Source organism: Macadamia integrifolia, chromosome 10, assembly GCF_013358625.1.
Source record: "Macadamia integrifolia cultivar HAES 741 chromosome 10, SCU_Mint_v3, whole genome shotgun sequence".
Lineage (NCBI taxonomy): Eukaryota > Viridiplantae > Streptophyta > Magnoliopsida > Proteales > Proteaceae > Macadamia > Macadamia integrifolia.
Genome location: NC_056566.1, coordinates 7,943,722 through 7,963,808, shown reverse-complemented (window position 1 = coordinate 7,963,808; position 20,087 = coordinate 7,943,722). Strand labels below are relative to the sequence as shown.

At 48.1% G+C, this 20,087-nt stretch overlaps 1 protein-coding gene across 2 annotated transcripts in view; it reads right to left on the bottom strand.

Moving 5' to 3' along the window:
* Positions 1 to 14,837: 14,837 nt before the first annotated feature.
* The window catches only part of LOC122091227 (fimbrin-2-like), a 30,958-nt gene continuing 25,708 nt past the window's right edge, over positions 14,838 to 20,087 (bottom strand). For both annotated transcript variants that reach the window (XM_042661082.1, XM_042661083.1), the window contains exons 13-14: positions 15,588 to 15,679; positions 14,838 to 15,294 (exon numbers count right to left, since the gene is read on the bottom strand). In XM_042661082.1, the coding sequence (XP_042517016.1) occupies positions 15,142 to 15,294; positions 15,588 to 15,679 (245 nt within the window). In that variant the 3' untranslated portion in view covers positions 14,838 to 15,141. The remainder of the gene's footprint in view (positions 15,295 to 15,587; positions 15,680 to 20,087) is intronic.

Below are 20,087 nucleotides of genomic sequence, written 5' to 3'. Positions count from 1 at the left end.
ACTCACGGTGGGCCTTCTCCGACAGCCCTATGGGCGTATCGCGGGATGGAGTTCGCGGCTCGTACTCGGAGTATACGCGCACTGTGGTTGTAGTAGCACTAAACCAAAGACTTAGTAATGTTTAGGTGGATGAGGTTTAAAATGAATTGCATAGCATGTAGTGCATATGGATGTGATTGTTGTGTGGATTGTTGTGTGGTCCTTATTTTCACTTACTGAGCTAGTGAGCTCATCCCACATGCGCACCTCTTTTAGATGATTTTACAGGTCACCAACCTGAAGATCCAGGGTCGGGCCCCACAGTTGAGTTTTCCGATGAGGATTGGTGGGTCCCCGAGGAGTATGAGCACGGTACGGATTACACGTACGAGGGTTGTGCTACGGGACTGCAGTATTGACGCCGTACAGGGTTTTACTTTTTGATTCTTTTGATGACCTCTTTTTGTGTACTTGATATGTGAATTGTTATTCTTTTTGTGTAAATATCATGCATGTGGGCCCATATGTATTTATCTATATACTAAAATTTGGGTATCAAGTATATTGGGGGTATTTACAGGTAAATTAAGTCTTCCGCTGAACTTTTGAACGTTTATCTTAGATGCGTATATGTTGTGGTTGGGTACTGTATCAGATGATCCCGACAGGTTTGGGTTAACCGGAGTTAACCCGGTCACCCGTCCAGTTCTTTGTGAACGGGGTGTGACAACGGGGGCAGGACTCTATCCACTACACATCATCAGAGGCCTCCACCCCTCACACGACTTGCACCTCCAAGATCAATGGTTTCCCTTGAACCCAAAATATTCCCAGAATCACAGAGCCGCTCCCCTCAAGGACTCTACGTATGAACCGAACTCTACACAAACTCCCCTCCTCTCTCAATCAGTAGCCTATAAATATGAAGGTAAGACTCCCTCAAAGGGGATCGATCACTCACTTCTTCTTTTACTGGAAAAGCTCTCTTGAGCATCTGCTATGGAAAGATCTAACTCAGGCATCGGAGAGTCCCCTATCGGGTCAGCCCGGCTCTCCCCTGTCATCTCTTCTGTGCAAGTCGGCTGGAGCACTAGGTACTACAGGGAAGGTCATCTGGTCAATTTTTACCGCATCAGATTGGCACCGTCTGTGGGAAACAGTTACAAAGTCACCTTGGACCAATGCAATTAAGGAGTGAGAAGGTCGTTTCTTCAATGACAACGCGAGCAAGATCCACCCGCAAAGTACTACTTAGACGTCCCAATTCACCACCAATGGTAAAGCAAGAAAACATCCCAGCAGAGACCCCTCCACGTGGACCTCAGTAAACCAGGCTTGATGCGCAAGTTACCTAAGGAGAGGGGGATCAGCGCAAGCAAAACCCTCGGCTATCTCGCCATATCCCATCATCCCAAGTAACTCACCTGAACATGGAAGAGCAAATGCAGAGCTTGCAGCTGCAGGTGTTAGCTACAAACACATTGGTGCTGGATTTTATACTCTAGTTCGGCCTGATACTTCCAGTGCCACGGACTAGTTCAGCTCAGCCGCCTAGGCCTGTTCAGGGTAGACATTTCAATGACGAATCTCCTGACAATAGTGTAACCCCTCAATCAATAGCAAGAAGGGGGTCGGCCAGAACGTCATGCACTGTTCATTTAGTACCACCCCGCTCTCCTACTGAGGGGCACAGGAAAGGTCCCATCCCTGCCTAGAACGGGAGAGCTCGTCGTTCCACGTGTCACCAGATTCCAAAGACACATGATACTCATAGATCCCCACCCCGGGTAGGAAGACGCCAACTGTCTCCTCAAAGACTCAGTAGAGGCACGCGTCCGGACAAAGAGGAACGTGAAAACTACTAGAGGCCAGCTCGGCAAGATCAACCCCACCCGGGTCAGGGCTCGCCCATCAGGCCGACCAGAGGCGCACCATGGTAAGGTCAGGATCGTCCTGGTGGTTACCAAGGCCAAGGAAGAAGCCTTAGAAGAGGTGAAAGGGCACGAAGATCCCTGGATCATCGAGCCAAGGTGAGAAGGGACGACCTGGAGAGCTGCATCCAGTGGCTCACTGAGCAAGTAGAAGGAATACAGAGGCAAAGGCACTCGGCCGACATAACTGTAACTCTGGCACATAATGCACTATCCGACGAACTGATAGACGCTGAGCTGCCTCCAAATTTTGTGATACCCATCTTCAATGGATATGACGGCACCACAGATCCCTATGATCATCTATTGTACTACAGCTCGGCCATGACGGTTCATGGTAGGTCAGATGCCATTCTCTGCCAGGCCTTCGTAGCCTCATTAAAAGGAGCTGCACTGGTATAGATGTCGAACTTACGGTCATGGTCCATCCGCAACTATGAAGAGCTGACAAGAGCGTTCCTCACACGTTTCCAAGCAAGTATGAAGCAGAAGCAAACCACACAAAATGTGATGAACATGAGGCAGGGAGTGAGAGAGATTATAAGAGAGTTCCTTGTCTGATTCACTAAGGCAACACTGGAGGTAAAGAACCTACCGGAAGAAGTGACATATAGCATGTTGTGCAACGTGGTAATGCACCATGATCTGGTCCAGTCTCTAGCCCTTGACTTGCCAAAAACAATACCTGAACTGTTGAGATGGTACAATTAATACGCCAACATGGAAGAAGTTCTGGCCTCCTGAGGAATAGCTGACAGGGGTGATCAGTCAGAGAAGGAGAAGAAAAGGACTCTGAGACCTAGGGATGACTCTCGCTAGTTGAAGAAGAACAAAACAGATCGACCGCTTGACACGGCTGAACCTGAGCGATATGAACTTGATCGTTCCTGAACAAACCTGCTCTTAAAGATCCAAGATCAGAAGTATTTTCGCTGGTCCAGGCCAATGACAGCTAAGCTAGAGGAGAGGAACCCCAACCGGTATTGTCGATACCATCGAGACCATAGACATGACACTGAAGACTACAAGTCTCTGAAAAGGGAAATTGATGAGCTCATCAAGGCTGGATACCTTAACCAGTATTTGAAGTAGAAATATGGTGAGAACTGGCCCGAGCCGAGGAGAGATGATACTAAGTCGAGCCGAGATAGGACCGAGCCTTCCAAGGACCCAGCCACGGACTGAGCTGGCACTTACGATAACCAGCCTGTGGGTCTAGCCATCCTAACAATCATGGGCGGACCCATGACAGAATCATTCAGAAAATCCAAAGCACACGCGCAGTTCATATACATCACGGAACAACCTATCAAAGCCCTCAGAACGGATCCACCCATTAAATTCTCTGACAGAGATCTGGAAGAGTTGAAATGGCCTCACAATGACGTTGTCATGGTTCGATTAGTGGTGGCCAACCACCCCTTCCATAGGGTCCTAGTGGACACGGGAGCCTCCGTTGACCTCATGTCCTATGAAGCCTTCATAAAACTGGGGCTTGGCAGCGGGGCCTTAAAACCAGCCCCAAGACTTATACAAATTTTCAGGCATGCCGGCAGAGCTAGAAGGAGTTGTTGATTTGCCTGTAACCATTGGACAGGGAGCTCAGACAGCCACTACCATGGTCTCTTTTATGGTCGCCAAGATCGCCTCACCATAAAATGCAATCCTTGGCCGACTTGGCCTCAATGGTCTTGGGGCGATTGTGTCCACTAAGTACATGAAAGTCAAATTTTCCACCAGCAATGGAGGCGGAGAATGCAAGTCCAGCCAAAAGGAATCCTAGGAATGCTATGCCAACTTCATAAAATCTGTCAAGAAACCATGTTCGGGCCTAGCATGTATGGTAGAAATTGTTGATTGCCTAGATGAAAGCCTCCTGACCCGAGCTGAGCCAGTTGAACAGCTACTTACTGTCCCAATCACTGAGGTCGAGCCGTCAAAAATAGTTCAGCTTGGAGCACTGCTCAGCTCCCAATGCTGCGATGAAATTTTAAACTTCCTCGGTGAAAACTCTGATATTTTCACGTGAAAAGCTTCTGATATGCCAGGCATCTCCAGGGTCGTAGTCGAGCACAGTCTGGACATTAATCCTAACTTCAAGCCTGTCCATCAGAAGTGCAGGAACTTCACGACTGAGCGAAACACCATCATCAACGAGGAGGTTGACAAACTCCTAGCAGCGGGGTTTGTGAGAAAAGTAAAGTACCCAACCTGGTTAGCCAATGTGGTCATGGTCCTGAAGTCCAACGGGAAATGGAGGATATGCATAGACTACACTGACCTAAACAAGGCTTATCCCAAAGACTACTATCCTTTGTCCCGGATTGACTCCCTCATAGACTCGACTGCAGGCCACGAGATGTTGACCTTCATGGACGCATATTCTGGCTACAACAAAATAAAGATTGAGCTGGAAGATGAGGAGAAAACTGCTTTCCTCACCACTCGGGGCAACTACTGCTACACTACAATGCCTTTTGGCCTAAAGAATGCTGGAGCCACTTACCAGAGGATGGTGAATACGATGTTCCAAAGCTAGATCGGAAGAAATATGAAAGTTTACGTTGATGAAATGCTGATCAAGAGCGCGAAAGGCATTGATCATGTGCTAGATCTGAAGGAAGCTTTCGATGTCCTGCGGTAGAACCAGATGAGACTAAATCCAACCAAGTGTGCATTTGGAGTAACCTCTGGGAAATTCCTGGGCTTTCTAGTATCACAAAGGGGAATAGAGGCAAACCCCTCAAAAATTGAGGCCATTCATGAGATGCGTCCACCAAAAAACATTCGTGAAGTTCAAAAACTGACGGGGTACCTAGCCGCACTTAATATGTTCTTGTACCGAGCTAGGGATAGGTGCCTTCCATTCTTCAAGCTACTTAAAGGAGGAAAAGGTCAACAACAATTTCACTGGACAGAGGAATGCGAAGCAGCTTTCGATGAAATCAAGGCCTGCCTAACCCGGCCCCCCTACTGAGCCGACCAGAGCTCGGAGAGGAGCTACAGCTTTAACTCGCTACCTCCACAGTAGCTGTTAGTGCAGTCCTCATGAGAGAAGAGGCAAAGACCCAGAGGCCCATCTACTATGTGAGTCATATGCTCCTAGAAGCGGAGACAAGATACTAGAAGATTGAGAAGTTTACACTAGCGCTGGTTGTGACAGCCAGGAAGTTGAGGCCCTACTTCCAAGCACACGCCATTGTTGTACTAACTGATCAACCGCTGAGAAAGTCACTTCACAGCCCCAGCGTAGCAGGACGTATGGTAAGTTGGGCTATCGAGTTAAGTGAGCACAACATTGAATTCTGACCAAGAAGCGTAATCAAAGGCCAGGCGCTGGCTGATTTCCTAGTAGAATGTACACAAACCGAAGAAGCAACAGAGCCTACGGCCGAGCTGAACAGAAAGTGGAAGCTCTTTGTTGATGGATCCAGCACCACAATGAGGAGCAGTGCAGGACTTGTGCTGAAAAGCCCTGAGGAATTCACGATACAATACGCCCTTAGATTTATATTCCCCGCCATAAATAACGAGGCAGAGTATGAAGCCCTGGGTACAGGAATCAAACTGGCAAAGGTAGTAATGACAGACGACTTAATCGCACATAGTGGCTCCCAACTAATCGTGAACCAAGTCAATGGGCAATACAAGGCCAAAGAAGAGAGAATGGCTAAGTATTTGAAAGAAGTACGTCATCTGGTGACCAGTTTTAACACATTCACGATGGTACAGATCCCGTGGGAGAAAAATGCAATAGCAGATGCCCTCTCCAAACTAGCTACAACAGAACTCGGGGATTGTGCAAGCTTAGTATATTTTGAAGTACTAAACCAACCTACCTATGAGCAAGAATTGTTGTGCAGCAATACGTAGAAATCCGAGCCGAGCTGGATGGATCCCATCATGGACTATTTGCATGATGGACATCTCCCAGGAGATTAAATAGAAGCAAGGGCAGTTAAAAGGAGAGTAACCAAATACACCCTCTAGGGTGGAGTACTTTACAAAAGGGCAATATCCTGGCCCCTGCTGAAGTGCCTGCCTCCGAATCGAGCTGAAGAGATGCTTTGCGAAGTCCACGAAGGAATTTGTGGGGGACACATCGGGGGAAGGGCACTAGCCTACAAGGTGCTACGCCAAGGATTCTACTGGCCAAACATGCAACAAGATGCAATGAAGTTCGTCCGACAGTGCTTTAAGTGTCAAGTACACGCCCCAATACCACACGTCTCGGCTACAAAACTTAGTTCCGTGATCTATCCGATCCCATTCGCAATGTGGGGAATGGATATTCTAGGACAGTTCAAGAAAGAAAAAGGGGGTGTCCAATTCTTGATTGTCGCTATTGATTACTTCACTAAATGGGTGGAGGCACGTCCCCAAGCCAGAATCACTGAGCAAGCAGTGGAGAAGTTCGTGAGGGATGACGTCATATACCGCTATGGTGTCCCAAAGGTGTTAGTCACAGATAATGGTCGATAATTCGACAATCGAAAATTCAGGCTCTTCTACAGTAACTTTAATATTGATTTCTGAAACACTGCTGTAGCACACCCGCAATCGAACGGTCAGGCAGAAAAAGCCAACCATATACTTCTAGATGGAATAAAGAAGAGGCTAGACTAGGAGAAGAAGAACTGGGCAGACCAGCTACTCAGTGTACTTTGGGCATATCGCACCTCAGCTCAGACCCCCACAAGAGAGATGCCGTTCTAGTTGGCATACCGAACTGAAGCGTTAACCCCTGTGGAGGTAACCCAAGCCTCATTCCAATCAGCAGTGTTCGAAGCTTCACAGAATGAAGCTGGGCTCCAAGCAAACATCAACTTCATAGACAAAGTTCGGGAAGAAACACTTGTATGAAATGAAACCTACAAGCAGAAAGTCCGGCAGTATCACAACCGAAGGGTCAAACCACGGGGATTCATAGTTGGTGACTTGGTCTTTAGGAAAGTAGCTATAGCGGACCCAAGAAGTGAAGGCAAGCTCAGCGCGAATTGGGAAGGCCCTTACATAGTCTCCAAAATGGTGCGCCCTAGTACATACCACTTGCAGACTCAGGGGGGTACAGCTATACCAAGGGCATAAAATGTTGAAAATCTCAAAAAAATTTACCAGTAGACAGTTTTATCAGTAGATTGCATTGAAATCCCATCGATTGGGGGTCAATCTTGTAGATTTTATACTTTTAGCACCTTAGCTTCCATATCTCAGTTATTCAATTTTTATCACAAAGTGGATTAGATTCTATTTCGAAGCAATGTATTTATCCCAAATTCATACCACACATCAATATACTATGAAGCTTCTCTCAAATATCTGACTCTTCTAAGACAGAGTACAACTCGTTAGCATCAAAGACTGAGCTCCAGCTCGGCACCACAAGATCAGACCCCAGTTTGGCGATTCAATGACCTTAAAAACTAAGGCACAAAGACCGAGTTCTAGCTTGGCAGCAACAAAGACCAAGCTTCAGCTCGGCACCACAAGACCAGACCCCAGTTTGGCGACTCAAAGACCTTAACATCTAAGGCACGAAGACCAAGCTCCAGCTCGGTAGCAACTAAGACCGAGCTCCAGCTAGGCACCACAAGACCAGACCCCAATTTAGCGACTCAAAGACCTTAACAACTAAGGCACAAAGACCGAGCTCTAGCTCGGCAGCAACTAAGAACGAGCTCCAACTCTGCACCACAAGACCAGACCCCAGTTTTGTGACTCAAAGACCTTAACTAAGGCACAAAGACTGAGCTCTAGCTCGGCAGAAACTAAAGACCGAGCTCCAGCTCGGCACCACAAGACCAGACCCCAGTTTGGCGACTCAAAGACCTTAACATCTAAGGCACGAAGACCGAGCTCCAGCTCGGTAGCAACTAAGACCGAGCTCCAGCTAGGCACCACAAGACCAGACCCCAATTTGGCGACTCAAAGACCTTAACAACTAAGGCACAAAGACTAAGCTCTAGCTTGGCAGAAACTAAGAACGAGCTCCAACTCTGCACCACAAGACCAGACCCCAGTTTGGCGACTCAAAGACCTCAACTAAGGCACAAAGACTGAGCTCTAGCTCGGCAGCAACTAAGACCGAGCTCCAGCTCGGCACCATAAGACCAGACCCCAGTTTGACGACTCAAAGACGTTAACAACTAAGGCACAAAGACCGATCTCCAGCTCGGTAGCAACAAAGACTGGCTCCAGCTCGGCACCACAAGACCAGACCCCAGTTTGGTGACTCAAAGACCTTAACATCTAAGGCACGAAGACCGAGCTCAAGCTCGGCAGCATCTAAGACTGAGCTCAAGCTCGGGACTACCAAGACCAGGCCCTAGCCAAGCAACTCAAAGACCTTATCCACTAAGGTATGCAAGCCCGAGAACAGCTTGGCATCTCAAGCCCTTACGAACTAAGGCATACAAGCCCGAGCATGGCTCGGCACCTCAAGACCTTACGCATTAAGGCATGCAAGCCCGAGCTCCAGCTCGGCACCACCAAGACCAGGCCCTAGTTTGGCAACTCAAAGACCGACCTCTAGCTCGGTAGCATCTAAGACCGAGCTCCAGGTTGGCACCATCAACAATACCTTACCCTAGTTTTAGCAACTCAAGACCTTACCCTAAGGCATAAAGAACTAGCTTCGGTTCGGCACCTTTAATCCCAAATCCGGATTAGGCATACTTGTACGGCGGTCCAGGTCCAGGCATGATGCTTCGATATACAAAGACACAAAGGACCGAATCAAGTTCAATTGAAAAATGGAATTACCTTACAAAAACTGAAGAAAGACAATGAGGGAAGAAAAAAAAAATTTCCATTTATGGAGGGAAGAAACCCTCAAAATTACATCAACTCCCAAATGGGATTTTTACAAAAAAGAAGAAGAAGAAGAAGAGAAGCAAGAAGATTACAAAAAAAAGAAAGAAACAAGACAAAAAGGAGAAGCACGACATCAGTACTGCAGAAGCCGGGGGCCTAGATCAGGAAGGAGTGAGTTGGATCACTTGGTAGCTTTAGGGTCGGCTTGGGTCACCTCCTCACCGACCTCAGCTTGACCAGCGAGCTGTACAGAGGAAGCTGGGGCAGGAGCGCGCTGCTCATACTCAGAGAAATCATAATCAGGCGTCTTACCAAGGATGAACTGAATGGCATCTTCTGAGCCAGCCTGAAATGAGGAGACGTTGACGTCAACTAGCCATTTCTGACCAACTTCAAAGTTCAGCCACCTCTCAGTAGCAACCTCATCGTTCGAAGCCAGCTCGGATTGATGTTTCTTCTCCAGCTTAGAAATCCGAGTTGAGTGTTCGACTTCTTTCTTTTTGCTGGCCTCCTGAGCTTCGGACAGCTTGCTCTAGAGTGTCTTTTTCTTTGACAAGGCTATTGTTGATCCTTAGCTGCTTAGCCACCTCACGCTCCAGCTCGCTAGCCCTCTCCTCATGGTCTTCGCCCTATGCTCCTCAGATCGGGCCTTTCTCTTCACGTTCTCCAACTGGCCCGTGGCCATATGAAGAGCCCCCCTAGGCACTTTACCTCATCATCCAACTTCTCGCGGGCAACGGCCATGTTCTCAAACCGACTAGCGGCCTCCACCACATAAACGAAAGCCTACATTTATCCAACGGAGCCATGAATACTAGGAACTCAAATAAATACAAAGGGTAAGAGGCATGAAATACTTACGTCCCCCATCCAGGTGTAGACCTGCTCCGCGAAGTCAATGTCAGGAAACTTCCTCACGTGGATAACATCCTTCTTAGGGGTCCAGGACGGTGTCGTTCTCCAGCAGTTCCACCCAGGGTTCCGTGGGTTGCTTCCCTGTTCGAGCCACCTTTGGAGGGTTTCCGTGCTGCCCCTCGTCAACTCGCGAGCGCCTCCTTTTTGGCCGTCGGACCCCACCCCAGCTCAATCAGGTGTGCCAGTCTGCCCTAGCACCTTCTCTACCGCATCAGCTGGTTCCTTCGCCTTCACAGAGATCAGAGCCCCGTGCCGAGCTGAATATTGTACTGGAGGGGGCATCTCCTTCCCTTGCTTGCCCCTAATAATAAGGGGCGTGGAATTGTTGCCTGCGCCAGCGGGAGGAGAGACCTTCACATCCAAGTTGGGGCTTGCCACGGCCCTGCCCTTGTCACCGGCCTTCTTGGCAGCCTGCTCGGCCTCATCTTTCTTCCTCGCCTCCGTTGTCGCCGCGGCCAGGGCCTTATTGTCTACCTTCACATTAACCACTGCAAGACGAGAAAGAACCGAGCTTTATCACTACTGGGAACAGGCTAAAACATCAAAAGACTATGCTGAACCACAATAACCGGACTCAGTCGGACCCTCACCGGGGACTTCACTCAGCTCAAACTCGCAGAGGAAGTCTTCATCCTGCAGCATGCTAACATCCACAGCCTCCCCACCCAAACACATTTGATATGTTTGGAGGTCAGTTGGGGAGAGCTTGGGTGCTTGGTTCAGCACGGAGAGGGTGGGCTTGACCCAACTACTCTTGAAGGGGTTCCCCTCCATCGCCACGTAGAAGTACCTCTCCTTCCACTTCTTCACTGAGGAGGGCATGTTGAGGAACATCTTCAGGTCGCTGTAAGGACCGTTCCTCTCCCTCTTGGTGTAGTACCACCCTGAGGTGTGCCTCTTCACCAAGAATATCTTCTTGAACAGATCCAGCATTGCCGTCCAACCCAGCTTCGAGATAAACACCTCAAAGCTTAGAACAGTCCACCATGAGTTAGGAGTCAGCTGGCTGGGAGCGAGGCACCAGTGTTCCAAGACCGAGCTGACCAGCTTGGGCACAAGAATCCTCAGGCCGCTCTAGAAGGCCACATCGTAAAGGGAAACCTATTCCCCAGTGGCGTCCACTCGTTCGTTCTTGTCTGGGACGGGCATCACCACATAATCTTGGATGCCGTATCGGATCCGGATCAGGTTGAGCACCTTAGGCATCAGGATGCTTGGGGTATTCTCTGCGGTCTTCTTCTCTCCAGAGGAGGAGGCAGAGCCTTCCACCTCGGACTCTGCCTGACCAACCTCAGGGACTTCGGCACCCAAGGGGCCCGCACCCGGAGTACCTGTTGCCGTAGCACTAGGGGATGAGTTGAGGTAGTTTAGCCAACCCCAGCCCTGCTCGGGACGGTCTCTGGCGAGACCACCTCCACAGACTTAGAGCCCGAGCTACTACCCGAGCCTAAGCTGTCGTCAGAGCCCTGACTGCTAGAAGTGTCGTCACTAGAGGACGAAGGATAGGGAATGGGGCACTCAAGGTGATTTTCCCCAGGCCTCACGGTAGTCAAGGGGGTCTGGTTGGGCGAGTCCGGATCACACGCGGACGTCATGTTGGGATCTCCAGGGCTAGTGCTAGTGCTAGGGTATGCGAAAGGCTAAGCAGAGGACCGATGAGTCACAACCATAATCGTACTTACTTGTTGCAGGACGAACTTAGAAGGACGAGCGAGAAGGAGCGTTGTTCACGACACCGTGCTGCTCTGAAACTCTTTGATAGTCTGCGCTGAGGATGGGAGCAAGCTGAGCTGACTTTATCACAAGATCAAACGACAAGACTTTGGGTAAAGATGTACACTATTTATAGGAGAAGGCAATGGAGAATGAACGGCTAGATATTATTGAAATCAACGGCAGACAAGAGCGGTCTCTTCGCCTACCCAAGGTGAGGTAATGGCTCTGAGACATGTGGCATAACGAGCGCATTTCGCACCGAGTTGACGGCACACGATCAAAAATGTCAGCAGAATTTAAACTCTAGCTATCCGAGCCAAACCGCTAGACCAGGGGCTGGTGATGAGGGTATTTCTTCCCAACCACGGCACGGGCAAGGAACGGTCCTGACCAATATTGCACCTCGGCCCTCCATCAGGCCGTGCTACTACCTCGGCCCTCCATCAGGCTGTGCTACCACCTCGGCCCTCCATCAGGCCGTGCTACCACCTCGGCCTTCCATCAGGCCGTGCTGCCACCTCGGCTCTCTATTAGGCTATGCTGCCACCTCGACATCTCATCAAGCCGTGCTACCACCTCGGCCTTCCGTCAGGCCGTGTTGCCACCTCGGCCCTCCATCAGGTCGTTCTGCCACCTCGGTCCTCCATCAGGTCGTGCTACCACATCGGCCCTTCGTCAAGCCGTGCTGCCACCTTAGCCCTCCATCAGGTCGTGCTGCCAATCACCTCGGCTCGACCAACCTATCACTGTGGCTCGGCACAATCAAGTAAGGCACCCAGAAACGTGCTCTTGTCCACTCCTACATTCAAGGAACGTAATCCCTGATCACGGGGGCAGGACTCTATCCACTACACGTCATCAGAGGCGTCCACCCCTCTCACGACTTGCACCTCCGAGATCAATAGAGAATATTCCCTGGAACTCAGAATATTCCCAAAATCACAGAGCCACTCCCCTCAAGGACTCTACGCCTGAACCGGACTCTGCACAAACTCCCCTCCTTCTCTCTCCATCAGCAGCCTATAAATATCAAGGTAAGCCTCCCTCAAAGGGGATCGATCACTCACTTCTTCTTTTACTGGAAAAGCTCTCTTGAGCATCTGCTGTGGAAAGATCTGACTTAGGCATCGGAGAGTCCCCTATCGAGTTAGCCCGGCTCTCCCCTGTCATCTCTTCTGTGCAGGTCAGCTGGAGCACCAAAAACTGCAAGGAAGGTCATCCGGTCAATTTTTACCGCATCAGATGTATTTTAAAATTTCACTACAATAAACCCAGCAAGAATCCATTATTTTCCGTCATTTGTGCAGCAAAGTTTGATATTTACCTAGCTAGTTTCTATGTCACAGATCATAATCATGGTAAAAATATTTTAGCTTGATCCTTTCCTCCCTCACCCCCTTTTTCTCCCTTTCCCTCTCAATTATCGACCAGATTTTGGACTATTATGCTTACCCTTTTTTTCTTTTCTTTTCTAAATGGTGATTGTTGTATCTTATCTGGTGATATCATTATTTCATACCATTATGGAAAGAATATTTGGACAAAATATGTGATTCAGCGGTTAATATATCCTAACCCATTGCCACTCTTATTGTCATCACATCGAAGCTCAAGGTGCCACTTGCATCTATTTGTCTATTTTTTTCTTTTTTAGATGAAATGACATCTTCATCACTTTTTGAAAAAGGAGAGAAATAGGCATGAAGAGTGCTGACGTAGGTCACATTCCTGGACAGAGAATACTCTCTTAAAAAATTATTCTTTCCGCCATCTTGGTGTAAAATAGAGTAATGCAATCAATCATGTTCAGCTAATGATCAAGAGGAACATTAATGTTTAGTTAAAATCTCATTTCCTAAATTGTGTGGTGTGTAATCACCTTGCCATGTCGAATTTCCACTTTCTAATATGCGACATGTTATCACCACCTTGTGGGACCTCCCTATGGGTACCTTGGACTTCTCAATCAATAACTAAATGTTGATTCTTCCAATATAGGCTTTGCGTGCTAAGCTTATTCACAAGTGATGTTTGTCTACTAATTAAAGGTGTTTTTTCCACTTGCCATGAACATGAGGCAAACATCTCAATTTGGATTATAATCACGATAGGGCAAAGTTTTTCTTTACAACATGGTGATGTTCAAGATATAGGACAAAGTTTTCCTTCACCATGCAGTAAATATCATAATATGGATAGAAGGGATGCAACTCATGTACCCCTCCAACCATAGGGCCACTCAATGAACAGATAACCATTCATCGTGGCCATAGTGTAACTCAGTCCATATAGAACAAAGTTTTTCTTCACCATGCATGCAGTGAACAGATACCCATTCACAGTGGCTAAAGGTGTTAATCGGTTCGATTCAAGATTTTTTAGGTAAAACCAAAACCGAATCATTTAATAAACGACTTTATATATTAAAACAAAAACCATTTATAAACAGTTTCAATTTAAACGATTTTCTTATATTTTCTAATTTTTTATTTAAACATATTTACCCTTAAAATTTTTAGTGAAATGGATGTAAATTCTAACATTGGATTGAATTATTTATTGTAATATGTTTTTTTTTTTTAATAGTTGTTTAATGTAATCGGTTTAACAGTTTACCAACGGTTTAAACTTTAGAACCGAAACTGAATCATGGTTTCAATTTTAAAACCAAAACCAAACCATTTAATAAATGGTTTCACGTTTTTTGTGTAAACGATTCGATTCAATTTTGGTTTCAAATTCAGATCTGATAGGCTTAGTTTCCCGAAGGTCACAGTGAAGAGGTATCTGTTCATTGCATGCATGGTGAAGGATATGTTTGTTTGTGGAAATTAGAGATCAATTTGGGAATTACGATTCCAAATCTAACTGCGTTTGGTAATGCATTCCAATGCATTCTAGGTCGATTTTGCATTCTGAAACATATAAAAATAGTTATATTTTTATCATCACATAAAGCAAAATCGACCTAAAATGCATTAAAGAATGCACACAAAAAACGCAGCCTAAGTTGGCAAACAGGTTTGGATGACATTACCTCAAACACCCAAAAAAACAACTTATTGCAAGATGGTAAAACAAGTGAGGTTATATTTTTCTATGGTAAATGTATCTGTGTTGCCCTAAGCTCGGGTCAGGCGGGGAGCACATAGGAAGGAAGCAAGAGGAATCATCAAAGGGCTGCGGTAAGCAAATCGATTAGGACTCACCTCCGTCAAAGGTTGGTCTTTCTTGATGGACATCCGTGATTTGGGAAATACTTTAAGACTCGAATTATGGTGAAAAAAAAAAAAAACAACAAAAACAAAAACAAAAAAGGTTGGCTTGTTTTTCTTTGCTGATCAGTTAGCTAGGATTGCTAGAACTGAAGCTTCTGTTGATACAGTATTTTCTAATTTTCCACTCTGTCTTGAATGAAGTCTTTTCTTTCCTATTAAAAAATAAAAAATAAAACTTGCTTCGTTACAAACGGACAGACCCACAAAAAGAAAATACAAGTATCGATCAATTTCAATTTACAGAAACAGAATTTGAAGTTAATATTTACAAGGATATTAGCTTTGCAACACAATAATATCTGTTAACATCTTACACAACTAACAAAAGGAAGAAAGAATAATCTACAACTCCGGCGTACAAATGAATAACTGTTTCATGACTACTTGGAAGTATCAAAATGAAAAAGGCTCAAAATTAGCAAGGGAAATGTTCACTAAGTTCCGAAGGATAACAAACCACCACCAATGGTTTAATTTCTGCAGGGATCACCAAATTATCTATTCCCATTCTATTCTGTTGAGCTCTCAGAAGCTGTGTCATCCGTGGTTGAGTTTGACATGGTGTCCAACGAGCTCCCATTTTCATTGTATCTCTCAACAGGTTGTTTCAAGAACCAATACATAATGCTTGCTGTCAAAGTTAGGATCATCTTCTGGTTCACCTATGGGAAAAACCACCAACACACTGAGATACAGGATAATTGTCAAACCAACAATATTATAACGAAATAAATACAGATTAATTGGGTGTCCAACCAGAAGGGCTTAATGTTGAATTTATCCAAGTCCATCTCTCTCATTCTCTATTCCGATTTCATTAATCAAGCAATGGATCATATTTCAGACAAGCAAGTCATGTCGCAGGTGGAAGACAGATGGCAGACAAAATGATCTTAGACATTACCAAGGAGAGAAATAGGGAAGACAGAATATCATCCATAACTGCCACCATTACCTCTGTTATATCTTCTGGAAGCAGAAAAATTGAGCATCCAAGCTTCCTTGCAATACTGATAATATATGTGGCATTCATCTTTTTCTCCTCGTCTGCATTTTGTCCATTGAAAGAATCAATTTCTCCAATCTAAACATCTAAAAATCAAGTACATTAGTTTTGTGGTTTACTTATCCATTGGACATTGCTTGCATCTTTAGACTAGTCATGTTTTTAAAATGGTACATTTCATTCTTTCAGATCCTTAGCGTAAGAAAATATAATAGTCGTTGCTAAAAAAGAAGTGCAACCAATAGAACCAAATGGGTTAACGTTAGGCATGTGCGTACAACAAAAATATAGGATTAATGTGAAATTAGCCTTTTCAAATGGAAGTCCAACCAACAAACCAAATGGACTAATGTGAATCCATTGTTCTTATGGAAGTCCAATGTTCACAAGTCATGTGCTAGAGCAGGAAAAAGTAAGCATGGACTTTGAATTTTTCATGTTTTTGGCTAGTGATTAATGGTTAAACTAGGAAATGCATAAAATAAAGTACATGATTGAAATGATTAGTAGTCAAGGAATGAAACATTTAAATAAGGAAAAGTGAAGAACTGCAGTGTCAACAGATATGATTTTCGCCTGGTTGATAAGAGCAGGTGTAGGAGCAAGAGCACAGATCACCAAATTGACGTGTAGTGTTCTTTCCAAATCAAGATTTCGGCCTCTGTTAGGATTTGTCTCTGTTGCTGCCGAAAATCCGTATAAGCTGATCCTGCACAACTACAGATGGCAGAGGCCCGGATGTTTATCCAGGGTTAGTCCTCTGACGCCCAAGTTAGAGATCGACCGCACAGCTTTTCACAAGGGTAATGGTGAGGGTTTTTCTGCTTGCCTTTTTTCCTCCGCTCGGGCCCTCTCTTATAGTCCTTAGGGTTTAGGGTTTCTCTTTTCCTGCGAGGAGTCCTCCTCGGGTCCGCCTCCTTTCCTCTTCGAGTCGTACTCGGATACGTCTTATCCCCTTCGTGGGGAATATTCTCTTCACGCGGTTGACGCGGTCAAACTTCTTGCAGCCTCTAACATGTGAGCAACACGTGTCCTTTCCTTAGATACCACGTGTTCTTACCCTACTGGGCAATCAATTTGGCCTTCTCAGTAGCCCCCTTACTCTCACCAAGAGGCTCTTCCTGTGGGAGTAATCAAGTTTTTCGACATTTTCTCTCATTCATGCGTCCCTTAGGCCTTATTCCTTCGGCTTCGGCTTTAGTTTTGCTTGCGACCGGGACCTTCGGTCAGGTCCTTCGGTCAAGCCAGCTCGGCCTTTGCATGAGCCCCTAACCGAGGTGGTGACCTTCAGTCAGGTCAGCTCAGCCTTAGCCAGAGCCCCCAACCGAGGTAAGGACCTTCGGTTAGGTCAGCTCGGCTTTTGTCGAAGCCCCCTGCCGAGGTTGTGACCTTGGATCAGGTCAGCTTGGCCTTAGCCAGAGCCCCCAACAGAGGTAAGGACCTTCGGTCAGGTCCGCTCGGCCTTTGCCTGAGCTCCCAACCGAGGTAAGGACCTTCGGTTAGGTCCGCTCGGCTTTTTGCCGGAGCCCCCTGCCGAGGTTGTGACCTTCGGTCAGGTCAGCTCAGCCTTAACCAAAGCCCCCAACCGAGGTAAGGACCTTCGGTCAGGTCCACTCGACCTCTGCCTAAACTCCCAACCGAGGTAAGGACCTTCGGTCAGGTTCGCTCGGCCTTTGCCTGAGCTCCCAACCGAGGTAAGGACCTTCGGTCAGGTCCACTCGGCCTTTGCCTGAGCTCCCAACCGAGGTAAGGACCTTCGGTCAGGTCCGCTCGGCCTTTTCCTGCACCCCCTGCCGAGGTGTTGACCTTCGGTTAGGTCAGCTCGGCCTTAGCCAGAGCCACCAACCAAGGTAAGGACCTTCAGTCAGGTCCGCTCGGCCTTTGCCTGAGCTCCCAACCGAGGTAAGGACCTTCGGTCAGGTCCGCTCGGCCTTTTCCTGCACCCCCTGCCGAAGTTGTGACCTTCGGTCAGGTCAGCTCGACCTTAGCCAAAGCCACCAACCGAGGTAAGGACCTTCGGTCAGGTCCGCTCGACCTTTGCCTGAGCTTCCAACCGAGGTAAGGACCTTCGATCAGGTCCGCTCAGCCTTTGCCTGAGCTCCCAACCGAGGTAAGGACCTTCGATCAGGTCCATTCGGCTTTTGCCTGAACTCCCAACCGAGGTAGAGACCTTCGATCAGGTCTGCTCTGACGCAAATCTCGAGGGGTGGTAATTGGTGACGTGACGGAGCCATTAATGCTTGGGCAGTCGTATCGTTTTTCTTCTATTTATAAAGTGTGGGGGTCCATTTGTGGGTCACTTTTGTTTTTCCCTCGGAGAGCCTTCCTTCAGTCTAGGTGTTCATTTTCCTTTAGCGCTTCGTCTTCACCAAAAGTAAGTACGATGTCTTGTTCGTCTAGGTACAGTCCCTCATCCTCCGAGAGGAGAATGTCTAACCATAGGTATCAGAGTCTAGGGGGGTCCGAGGGATGTCCTCGGACTCTTCCCCCGATTCGCCCTCTGCCCGAGACTCATCGTCCACGGCCTCGCCATCTGGGTCCTAGGGTGGCTCAAACGGTGAGGGATTCAGGGAGAGAGTGCTTGAATCCCGAGCCCAGACCCGGGACCCCCTTGAGGTGGAGGCTCTCCACATCGTTTCCACTATGGACGCGCTGGAGCTGGGGGAGCTAAGGGCCTCCTTCAGTATCTCGGATGCTTTCGAGCTCCGACTACCAAAACCGACCGACCGAGCTAGCTATCGGAACTCCGAAGAGCTATGCTTATATAAGGAGGCGTTTAAGGCCGGCCTTCGGCTTCCCCTCCATCCTTTCTTCGCCCAGGTGTTTCGGCACTACGGGATTTGTCCGACCCAACTTACGCCGAATGGATGGCAGCAGATGCTTAGCTTCGTCGTCCTTTTCTCTAGGCGCTAGAGGCCTCTCTCCCTCCCTCTCTTCATCAACTGCTTCCTCCTTCAGGCCTGTAAGGGGCTTTCGGGCTGGTACTACTTTAGCCCTCGGAAAGACCTTCAGCTACTGAACGGTTACCCAACGTCGATCCACGGGTGGAAGGAGAAATTCTTCTTCGTGAGGTCATCCGAGGGCCCCGATCTGAGGATGGTGAACTCCGCCCCTGCCTTTTTGGGACAGACGCGGAGTCGATGGCGATGGCGAAGCGTCAAGACACCTGCCCTCCAGTTGAGTCCGACAGCCTTAAGTCCGACGCCATTTTGTTCAGATTCGGGCTTAGCTAGGGTGAGTCTTAGGCCAGCCCAAGTTTACTTGCCTTGGGTACTTGTGTTTCATACTAACTCCCTTCGTCTTCATGCAGTGCAAATCTCCAGGGCCGAGGCTAGGGCTGCAACTGCGGAGAGGCAAGTCCAGATAAGGGAGGCCAAAGCGCGGGATGCGCAGTAGCAATAGAAGTTGAAGAGGAAAAAGAAGAAGGGGCCTCCCTCCTCGGAAGCTCCCCCACCGAAGAGAAGGTCCAGGGCTGAAGGACCCAGTACCGAAGTGGTCTAGGCCCTCGCTGCTTCGGGCCATAGCTTGTCTGCCCGAGACTTCCCCCATGGCAGACTTAAGAAGCCCGAGGGCTGGGAATGTTAAGCCCGAGGGCTGGGAATGTTAGGGCCGAGGTTGGCTTCGTCCCTCGGTGGTCGGTTAAAGAAGACGACACTGTTCGTCGGGCGTGTCGCTCATGAGCTGGTACTGAAGGGCAGTCTCCCCGGAGATGCCGCCGAAGCACAAGGGACGGTGGCAATGATAACTAGCGCATGCATCTTCATGGCAGAGGTAAGCTTCAGTCTTCCAAACCTTAATTTATTATTATTGTAACGTACTGACCATCGGTGTCTTATGCAAGCCCAAAACCAAGTGGGTCAGCTGGCGATCCAGGCCGAAGCCATGGCCCGAGACCTCGAGGGTTCCGAACACGAGAAGTCAATCCTGGAGAATGAGCGTTCGGTTCTCCTCGAGGTGGACCACCTGGAAGCGGACCTTCTTCGTACTCGCCAGGAATGCGATCAGAAGCTTGCGGAGCTAAAGGCGCAGATAACAGCAAGGGTTCAGGAGGCCGAGACCCGAGGGGCCGAGAAGTATAGGGCCTCTGAGGGCTTTCGGGAGGAGGTCAAGCTCGCCATCGCCCCTGGGTTCACAATGGGTGCTACTGAGGTCCGAGATTGGGTCCTCGAGCATTACCCAGAGGTCTCTTTCGAGGACAGCGGGCTCATCTTCGAAGAGGAGTGTGTTGAGGCAGCCCCAACAGCCACCGAGGTTGCCGACGTCGACGGCGAAGGCTATAGCGAGGAAGGTGAGGTTCAGCTGCAACGTGAGGTGCCTCTGACTCCTGGTCACAATGGCTCCGATGGGGAGACCCTCCACCATGCCGACGACGAGGCCGTGAACCCGATAGACACCCCCTGAAGCCACCCTGCACCTTACCTCAGCCTTCGGGCTCTCTCTCCTTTTTTT